This window comes from Dryobates pubescens, chromosome Z (assembly GCF_014839835.1).
Source record: "Dryobates pubescens isolate bDryPub1 chromosome Z, bDryPub1.pri, whole genome shotgun sequence".
NCBI lineage: Eukaryota > Metazoa > Chordata > Aves > Piciformes > Picidae > Dryobates > Dryobates pubescens.
In genome coordinates, this window is record NC_071657.1 from 59,254,031 (window position 1) to 59,264,760 (window position 10,730).

Here is a 10,730-nt window from a genome sequence, read left to right on the forward strand (position 1 = left end):
GAAATCAGAAACAACAAATTTAAAGATCTGCAGGTTTGGATTGAATTCCAAGTTTTGCTGAACCAAAGTGACAATTTGTCAGGGAAGCAGAGCACAGAATGAGACATTAGCAAGAAGCCTGAGATAGGCAAAAGGTAGTTACTGTATGTAGAGCATTGATGGTTCATCCCAGATCAGAAGAATACAAAAATATAGCCTAAAACTGGGGTTTTTCCTGATTTTAATACTCTGCAGATTTATGTATTTTCATTCCCAGGTTTACCTTTTAAAAGCCTTTCTCAGATTTCCCTTGAGGATCAGGGCTGGAGTAGTATCAGCTGCTGTGGGGAATATGCCCTTGGTAACCCCAAGTTTTTCTCATTTCTGTGCAAAAGCTGTGTTGGTGGTGAAAGCTGTCTGGCTTTGCCTGTGTACTTGCTGCAGAGCCCTTGTGCCCCAGGTGCAGATGCAGGACCTGAAAGCCAGTGAGTCCTCCAGCCCCACGGGGGATGTTTGCCCCAGGCTGCAAGCTTGGGATGCAAGTGTACCCACCCAGGCCTGGCTGGTGGGAAGCACTTCGGGCTAGGGCTGTGGAGAGCTGCGTGTCACAGAGCAGCAGGAGGAAGGCAGTGAACTCTGCAAGTTCATATTGCCCTGGGACTGAAAAGCAGGAGAAGAGGAGGAGTGAGGAATTCTCCCCATTCCTCACTTTGTAATAACTGGGAATAAGCACAAGTGCCCTGGCTGCGCAGGAATAGGTTCTCCTCTGCAGAGCTTTTCAAGTCAGACACACAGGTAAGTAGAAAAGACATCTGCCAGCTAGGGGAGTTCAACCAGCAGTGGCAGTGATTTGGACCCTCGTCATGCCCACATACTGTGTCACTGCAAGAGAAATTCAGTTACCATGGGTTACCCTATCAGTACAGGGACCAAGTGCCTCCCCTCCCGACAGCTCTATAAAAAGAATCTCTCCAAGATACCCCAGCAGTTCCTGCCTACGGGTGCAGACCGGCAGAGACTTGGACACCAGGAAAGAGAGAAGGCTTCCAGAGGAGGTGTCAGCATGCCATCTGCTTTCCAGTTTCAATGCCACTTCGTTCTCATCTTCCTGGCAGCCTCCAAGGGGGAAACCAGATACCTAGAGGTGAGCAATGGGGTTGACAACTTCAGCAACTTACTGTGGCTTTAGCTTCTGTCTTCTAAATTGTACTCCCAGCTTTTGAGCATTGTGCTTTTTCCGCTCTGCCCTCCCACCTTCACTCTTCCTACATTTAACCTACACGTGGGTAACATTAACTCAACAGTCCCATCACCTGTTCATGTCCCCCCGCTTCCCCGTTTGTTTATCCTCCTTTTTCTCACACTTGCAATTTTTGCTGAGGATTTAAGAGACTCACCATGCACTGAGCTGCTGGGCTTACTTCATAGGTGCCAGGTTTGTTCCTCTCTACAGCAGGCTGGCAGCTTTCTGGCTGTGCTCTTCCACAGCTGCACTGTTCTGGAGGAGGGATTTAATCTGCTGGTGTCTATGCTTGAGAGGCGCATGGAGTGGGCTGCATTTCACTTTGTTCCAGCCTCTTTTTGCCCTCTTTTCTTCACCAGGTGAGGGATGCTGGTGAAGACGAGCCCTTTCTACTCCTCAGTGAAGATTTGAAACGAGAGCTGTCTGCAGGGCAGATCTACCGGCGGTCACTCCGTGAGTTTCTTTGCTTCCTCTGGTAGGGACCAATGTAGGTGAGATAGTTACAGGGAGAGCCTGGGGCTCAGAGACGGGGGGAAAGGGCTATTTGGGAGTGACAGAGCTGCAGGCACTTTTTGCAAGGAGGTGAACAAGGACACAGTGTTACAATCTCAGAAAAAAAAACATGGCTGAGGTAGAGAGACTGAAACGGGGTTCAGAAAAGAGGTTGGAGCTCAGAGCTGGGGGTCCCCAATAATGGGAGGAGGACGAAGATCATCCACCTGAATCTTTGGGCAGAATCCTCCAGGGGACAGGGAAGGTGGAAAAGCTGTAGTTAGAAAGCAACCTGAAGGAACAGGATGTTTGTGCATTTGTGCACACACACATACACACAGAGTTTTCTCTCTTCTCACGCAGAGAAGCTTTGACATGTTATCTTCCCCATCACACACTTGTGATCACACCTGTGAGTTACTATACATTCTCTGATGCTCATCAGCTACTTTCTTCAGCTAGGTCTCCTTCTTCTTACTGCCAGCGTGGTCTCAGCATGGGAGTCTCTCCTCGCTCCCTATTTCCTTGCATCACAAGAGCTGGCACTGGGTCTTCCTCCCCAGCTCTGTGTCTTTTTCTCCAGGCTGCATCGACATGCTGAGTACAGAGGGGCAGTTCACCTTCACTGCAGAGCAGCCGCAGCTGCAGTGTGCAACTTTCTTCATTGGGGAGCCTGAGGAGCTCATCATGATAGACTATGACTTTGTAAACATCGACTGCCAAGGGGGTGATTTCCTGAAGGTAAGAAACTGGCAATTCCTGCTCCACTTCCCCTGCTCTCATCTGACATGTGAGACATTTGTTACATGGGAAAGGGCCTAGTGAATGCATATGTGCTTGTGTGTGCAGAACAGGCTTTCACAAAGCAGCTGCCTCTGAGATTGCTGTTTCTCCTGCTTAAAATGCTTTGGGTACATCATGCCCCCTCCCCCCCATTACCACCCCTATAACGCAAAGTCACATGCAGGTTGAGGCTTTCCTCTTCAAACTGCAGCACTGGCTCTTCTGAACTCTTTCAGGAGCACTTCTACTGAGTGTCCATACCTGGGGACCAAGCAAAAAGTTTGGTCAGTATGAGCTGAGCCACTTAGCCCCATTAGGAGAATTTTCTCATCACACTATGAATCATGCAAGCCCTCCAGATTATGATACAGCTCTCTGAATGGCTATTACTGCTGAAGGACCTCCACTCACAGGTCCCTTAACATCGGCTATTAACGAGCGGAGCACCACAGACTTTTTTTTCAAATGGTCCTACTAGAGCTTTACAGGATGCTGGCTCTGAACAGAAAGAGGTTCATGTCTTGGAGCCATTTATATTTCAGTATCAAAAAACTTTACCAGCACATTTTGCTGGTGTGCAGATCTGAATTTGGTTCATGAAAGGAGGGGAGGCTCAACAGCTTCTGGCTGCTCCCCTCAGCTTTTATTGTGCCCTTTATGCTGTGGTGGGTGTACACAGTGCAGACCATATCCTGCCCAGTGGAGAGCTGAACTCCAAGGAGCAGAATTAGGAGCGATAATGTCAGCCCTTTTCTTGCCTCCCTGCCTTAAAGAGATGCTGTCCCCCTGCTTGATTTATCTTGGGAAATCCCGTCCCACTATCCGATTCCCATCTGGGATCTCTCCTCACATCACTACAGGGAGTCTGCTTTCAGCCTCAGGTGCCTGCAAAGATTTTGTGCCTAGACTTTACAGCTACTTGTGAAGGTTAGAAAAATACCAAGAGATCTTTGATCTTTTTATAGAGGTTTTCTTCCTTTGGTTATGGAGCCCCACTTTCTGCATTATACTATTGTATTTATACAGGCAGCTTTACTCTGGTGCAATTTGAGCACCTACATCTCATTACTTCAGAAAATATACACTTCCAGCAAATCCAGAGACTGATCCTGCAGCTGGTCCATAAGGAGGTCCTGCATAGGCTCACATTAAGACCACAGGGTCAGGTCCTTGGATTTTTCAAATTATTGACTAAAGCATAGAAGAAATTACTTGGTAAGAGTGGCTAGGAGGGAGCTGAAACAGCAAGGCATGCAATTGCACAGCTGTGATAGAGTTAAAACAGGTTTATAGGTCTGACACACTTCTTAGACATTTTGTCAAAGACAGAGAGAGCAAGTTGTTGCTATTTTTGTTGCAAAGGAATGATTTGTAGAGGTTGCTGCTTCAGGTCCAACCAAGTAAGCAGCATTTATTCTGCTTTCTAGTGGTTAGGATGAGCTGAAAGAACAGACACAGGAGAGAGAGCAAGCAATTCGTCTGCCAATAATTCCTCCCCAAAACTGTGTTGTATTCCAATACCTGTGGAAAGCCTTTTGGACCACTAATGACAGCTGCAAAACATGGATGATGGAAAATTGCATGTCATATTAATGGACTTAATGCACAGAGTTTGAGAGGGTGGCTTATCTTTCATTTGGCTTTCAAATCAAGAAATCAAGCTGGTCAAAAACTTCTCTTCATAATAATGAAATTGCAATAGTAAGAAATCTTAAAAGCTATGCAAATGCGATATTGCTGAAGCAAAAAGAAAAAAAGTAATCAAAATTATCACCAGAAAAAAATAAAGGTATCATGAAAATGTGTGTGTAACCCTCTCCTAAATATGGATTGACACTTGAATAATTAGTTAAATCCTAGGGGACTGCTAAATGCAAAGAATTTTTTGTTTTAATTGGTGGCTTTACCTGGTGTCAAAATAAAACAGTATCTGTCATGTTTCTGTTCTCTGCTAACAGAGTATTAAGCAAACCCCTTGTTTTCAATTATTGAACTTCTGTAGGTATTTGATGGCTGGATACTCAAGGGAGAAAAGTTTCCCAGTTCCTTGGACCATCCGCTTCCCACTTCCCAAAGATATGTGGACTTCTGTGAAAGTAGCAATACTCAGAGGAGCATCAGGTCATCACAGAATGTGGCAATGATCTTCTTCAGGATTCACCAGCCAGGCAATGGATTTACTGTCACAGTCAAGAAAAACACCAACCTCTTTCGTAAGTCTGCATTTCATGCCATCACACAGTCTTGAATTCAGGGCAGGAAGCAAACTGAAAATATTCATTTGCATGGAATTCTCTTGCTGGCATTATCTACACTGACACAGCTCCAGTTGTGCCAGTAGAACTGTGCACTCCTGCATGCCAGGGGAATTGAATCAGGCCCAGTGTGTGTCTCAAAAGAAAATTAAAAATACAATAATAATTGAAGCATAAGAGATAGCTTATGCATAGCTTCAATATTCAGGACCAGAAGGCTCTTCTTTTCAAAGACTATGTTTTCCATTCTAATATTGTCATGTCCCAACACAATTTACTTGAACAAATGGTATTAATCCAGAGAGTTTAACCTCAGCAGTTTTAACATCTGGATGAATGATGAGGGGAAAAAAGTTCAACAGCAAGACCAGTGTATTGAATAGTTATCTGACAGTTATGACTGACTTATGATCCCATGGATCTGTTTTGCAAGTTTTTTCCCTAAGCCTGTGAGCTAGCAGGGCACAAATCATGGCTGCTTTAATCATTTTCCCAAGAGGGGACAAGACAATTATTGTTCAGGGCAGTCTGATTTATCTGCCTCACCATGGAGTGGATGAAGGTGATGGCACATTTGCCCTGTCTTTACTCTGAGTTGTTTGGCCACAAGCCTGCAAGCTTGGTCTCCACAATGGTGTAGCTTCCTGCTGTAATTATTGTGTGCAACTGATAGCCTCTAGGTCTGTGTGGAGGATCTGCTGAGTCACAAATGCAGGTAAATTACTCTGTTACCTGAACTGTAAAATCAGCATGTACTTGCTATAGTTTCAATGAGATCTTTTGCAACCTAAGAATTAAGAGGAGCTGAGTAGAACATCAGGGTTTGCTGGCAACGTCAGGTGATAACCAGTCAAAGCTAAACACAATCCCTGCATTCATATTTAGCCTCCTTCAGACTGGCAAAGAGTACAAGCCCTCAACAACATGAGCCCCTGATGCATGAATAAAGGGTGTGAGCGCTCCCATTGACTGCTTCACTCCTAATTTCTGCCAGAACTCTCATGTCCTCTTAAGCAATGGACAGGGATTTTTTAGGGAACCCCAGAAAATGTGACATGCAAAAGTTTCAGCATTTGGTTATGACTTTCAGTAATTAAATAATAAGGTCTTTGTCATTCTGAAAGTACATCGTTATCATTTTGCTACATGCAGCAATGACTGCACAAGTAACTCCTGTACCTTCTCCCATCCTCCAGCTTGCAATGTCATCTCTCAGACTGCCTCAGGAAGGTTCACCATGGTCATTCCTCATCAGCACAGAAACTGCAGCTTCTCCATAATCTACCCAGTGGTGATAAAAATATCTGATCTCATCCTGGGTCATTTAAATGGACTCTTTTTAAAGGTGAGTTGTTTGTTTCCTTAGAAATTACTACCACATGCAGTTTTCCTGGGCACAGGAGAGGGAAGAGGGTGAAGCAAGGATAGCCTGTGGCAATGACTACTAAGGCAGGTGTGCTTCAGTCCACATGTGCACAGGCTGAGGGCTCTGGTTTCTCTCTAGACACAAGAGCTGGGTCACTTTGTTGCTATTTCCCTGGGTCACTCTGTTGCTATTTCCGTTTTAACGCCGCAGAGGCAATCCACTTATGTAAAGTATAGTTAATGCATGTACATTTTTCTTTAGAAGGAAAGGAGTGTGCTCCCAGAAAGCTGTCTGTATTTAAACTAATGAAAGCAGCAACCACATGAACACAGAAAGAAAGGAAGGGTTAGACAGTGAGGTGAAAGCACAGAGAAAATACAAACATGCTTATGATTCCCTGCATGCTGAGCATCCTCTGCTCCATCTGCTATGATGTATGGCACAGGGCTGGGATTTGGCTAAAGTGTTTGGTGCTTGGTGATGGTCAGACAGGAGAGGACAAGAACTGTTGGTGACATCTTGTGCCTGAGAGGTCTAAGAAGGTGCAAATTCCAAGCTATCCAGGATCATAGGAGCAAAAAAGGTTTTTTCTCCTGACAGTAAGACTGACAGCCTAGGTCCTTCACAGAAATTGTGTCAGAACAAACCAGGCTTTGAGAGATGGGCAAGTGAGGTGACTTATTCAGCAGTGGGGAGAAAAGGACAACATCAGGAGGACAATAAAGAAATTGGACACTTAAACAGCAGGTTATAGGTGACAGGCCAAAAGGGCCACAAGGTATCTGTGCAAGTCATGGGTCTAATATACAGTAAACCATTGTCATCATACAAAATTATTCTTTTGATTAATTCCTGCTTTAATTAAACTTTGCCAGAATAGTGCATTTTAGCAACACTTATTGCTTAAAAATAAGTAAAGTGTAGTGCAACTTCAGTTCCTGTCTGCCAGCCAGACGAGTGTGGGCCCACGTGCAGCCCATGCCTATACTGATAATAGTTCCAAGTACCCAGAATCAGATTGCTTGCCTGCACAAAAAGCAGCTGAGTCAACACCTTAACTACTTGTCTGTAATTTTCAGAGCCTACTTAGGTCTTTCTTTGGAATTCCTCTGGGAAATTAACTGATTAATGTCAAAACAAAGTAGTTTTGCTCAGGATGAGACCAGCTTGATTTCACACAAGTTTGATCACAGAGGTCTTCTAAAACCTACTCTTGGCTGTAATCATGTCTAGAGAACTGCTATCTTTTGAAGATAAATGACAATCAACTTATAATCTCTGCCTTCTTAGAAACCATCAGCAGGCTGTGCAGGAGTCGGAGACTTTGTAGAGCTGCTAGGAGGTACTGGCTTAGACCCATCCAAGATGTTTCCACTAGCTGATCTCTGTCACTCCTTTCATGGGTCTGGTAAGAACTTCTTGCACTTATCTTCATGTGATAAAATAATTAACCAAAGGGAGTCATGCAGAGTCCTTGCATGTAGCAGAACATGAAATCTAAGACTATTCTAGCTTGCATCTGGGCTGTGTGATACAGCACACCCATGACTACCTTCACTGGCCCTGCAATATTCCTTATAGAAAGGTTAAGTTATGTGCATTTTTAAAATGCTTGTCCAATGATGCATATGATGATCAGAGTGTCAACAGAAAAATGAGCCTGAAAATTCATAACAAATTAAGGTAAAGCAATTGCATTTTCAGCTAAGGAGTTTTTTTTCCCCTCACTTAATGTTCCCAAAGCCTACTTTTCTGCTGCAGGAGTAATACAAATCCCAAAAGCCTCAGAGGTCCCACTCTCTGTTTTTTGAAACCTGCTGGAACTGTGAACCTGTTTGACTATCATGCCAGATTGGTGACCTCTTTTTCCCCATAAAAATAAGAATTTCCAGTTTTTCTAAGATTCAGTACAGTAGAGTACAAAGCGTTGCCCCAATGAAACAGATTAGCCCCTTTGGCACCTGTACTATTTCTTGGCAGTATGAATAGGTGCACCAGAGAAGTGGCATTTCCACTGAGCTGAAGAAAATGATTGTGTCTGGTACTACACCCTGTGGTCTCCCTTGTTGGGACATCACACCACATCTTAACTGTCCAGTCACTGTTCAGAGTTTTACTGGCAAACACTACTGCCAAGTCAATATCAAGCACTTCTCAAGCACTTCAGGTAGAATAAAATGTACTTTCCTCATGGTGTGAAGGAGGAGAAATCCCATCTTGGCAGCTCCCACTCTAACAATGGCCCACCAGATTTCTCTTCCAGTAGGAAAGGTTCCCAAGTTCCCCAACTGACACAGGCTTTGCCAAAATTCTGCTCAAATGGTTCATCTAGGGCAATGGTTAGTGATATGCTTGATTCCTCCAGAGCGAGTCTGTATGTGGGGCAGCACCATTTGGTTTTGTCATGGTGGGGCGTCCACATGCCTTTGTTACTGTGAAGAGCCTTTCTTCACACAAAACCACTCGTCCCTCTAACAGGAAACAATCCAATATTGATGATTTTGGATCTCTCCAGGATGGGGTGCCATTACCCTTACCCACCATTCATGGTATCTAGCAGCAGCATACTATCTCAAGTGCAAACACATACAGACCTTGGACTTGGTGATCTCGAACGTCTTTTCCAACCTGGTTGATTCCATTCCATTCCATTCCATTCCATTCCATTCCATTCCATTCCATTCCATTCCATTCCATTCCATTCCATTCCATTCTACTCTATTCTATTCTATTTTATCATGTCTATGCATGAGACTGCAGGGGGAAGGGAAGTGTGTGGATTTGCATGAGAAGATGTTTCAACACTGGATTAAACACCCAAGCCACTGTGCAGTAAAACTAAGAAATCTCAAAGAAGGTATTCAGTCAGCAGTACCATCACTGGCTGGCCATAACTACACACAAATTTGCTCTGTTTCCATAACTGTATATCTCAGTACTTCTGAATTCCCAACACTATATACCTCTTTTTCCTCTATTTCATAAAAGTGTATAAATATATTTTCTTTATATCTCTTTTCCTTACCTAGCCCAAATGAAGATTGGCTGTGACAATACCGTGCTGCGAATGGTCTCCAGCGGCAAGCACATCAACCGTGTGACATTTGAGTATCATCAACTCAATCTGCAGGAAACAGAAGACAGAAAGGAGAACAATATTGAGGAATTCTGCTTTCCTAGTATCTGAGAAAGCAGGACACATAGGTTCACATAGCTAATGAAAACAATGTTTTGATGCATTAAGAATTACTTTTTTCCTTTAACCATCTAATACTATCAAGCCTTTCTATGGTACAGATTCCTTTTTTTTTTTTCCATATAAATCAGTCATTCCCACGAGCAAGCAAGAAAAAAAAAATCAATATATTAATCTTTGTTAATATCATTATATTTTTTCTGCAGTATTTAAGCTAATTTACTACATCCAAAAACCAGCAGCAAGAAGAGGAGGCTACATTTCCCATACAAATATCCTTGATATCCTTTTTCATCAAATATAAACAAAAAAATAGATGGTGGAATACCCTTCCAGTTTGCAAGAGGAAACCCAGCACTAGTGTGTGTAAAAGCTACTGGTTTGTTTATGATTATAAATGTACTATTTATTTCTAATGACATGTTTTTAATAAAAATTTATAGCATGGAAACTTCCTTACACAAATCCAAACATAAATAAATGCATTCAATGAGTTGGCAAAATGTTGTTGTGTTGTATTTTTCTGAAGAGCTCTGTTAACATTCTGGTTGAACTTCCTCATTCTTGTGCAGTCTTCTGAAAATTATAATTTTTGAACATATGTTGCTGTAGAAGTGCAGACAACAGCATTAGGGCAGAAATGTGGTTTGCCAGTTCGCACCCACCTTCACATAGAGTGCCTCCCAGCTGTACACTTAATGGAACCTTCCCTGTTTAAGGTTTTTGGTCAGATGTCCTGCTGACATGTGGAAGCAAATGTAGACTAATTTTTCCAGACCTTTGATGACCCAGATGAAGAGAGGGTAAGCTTGAAGATCACTAGGAAGCTAGTGAGGGAGGCATATGGACTGCTTCACAGAATCACAGAATGCATCTAGTTGGAGGAGACCTCAAAGATCATCCAGTCCAACACTCAACCCAGCACTGAAGGGTCAATACTAAACTGTGTCCCTATGCACCAGGTCCACACACTGCCTCCAGGGATGGTGACTCTACCATTGCCCTGGGCAAACCATTTCAATGTTTGATAACCCTTTCTGGGAAGAAGTATTTCCTCGTATCCAGCCTGAACCTCCCCTGGCACAGCTTGAAACCATTTCCTTTAGTCCTGTTGCTTGACACCAAGAAGAAGAGGCTGGGCCCCTCCTTGCTCCAACCTCTCTTCAGGTAATTGTAGAGCAGTAGGGTCTCCCCCAGCGTCCTCCAGATTCAACAACCCTAGCTCCCCCTGATGCTCCTCATAGGCCATATGCTCCTGGCTGATGGTATTTGAAATGTTCTCAGTTTTTGATTTCTCACTGAGCTTGAAGTAGGGGAGGTATTTTTATTATCACTGTTAAGAGCAGAAATAGTAGTATCTGGATACTTAGGCAGATAGAGATTATGGGCACAGACTGGCATAAGCAGTTGGTGTTA

The 10,730-nt window shown here is 43.5% G+C and overlaps 1 protein-coding gene across 1 annotated transcript; it reads left to right on the plus strand.

Moving 5' to 3' along the window:
* The first annotated feature begins 980 nt into the window (after window positions 1–980).
* On the plus strand, window positions 981–9,807 carry CRHBP (corticotropin releasing hormone binding protein). Its single transcript, XM_009907349.2, has 7 exons — window positions 981–1,123; window positions 1,582–1,675; window positions 2,298–2,455; window positions 4,500–4,710; window positions 5,949–6,097; window positions 7,409–7,526; window positions 9,148–9,807. The coding sequence occupies exons 1-7, from the start codon at window positions 1,043–1,045 to the stop codon at window positions 9,303–9,305; spliced, it is 969 nt and encodes a 322-aa protein (XP_009905651.2). The 5' UTR covers window positions 981–1,042; the 3' UTR covers window positions 9,306–9,807.
* The last annotated feature ends 923 nt before the right edge of the window (window positions 9,808–10,730 follow it).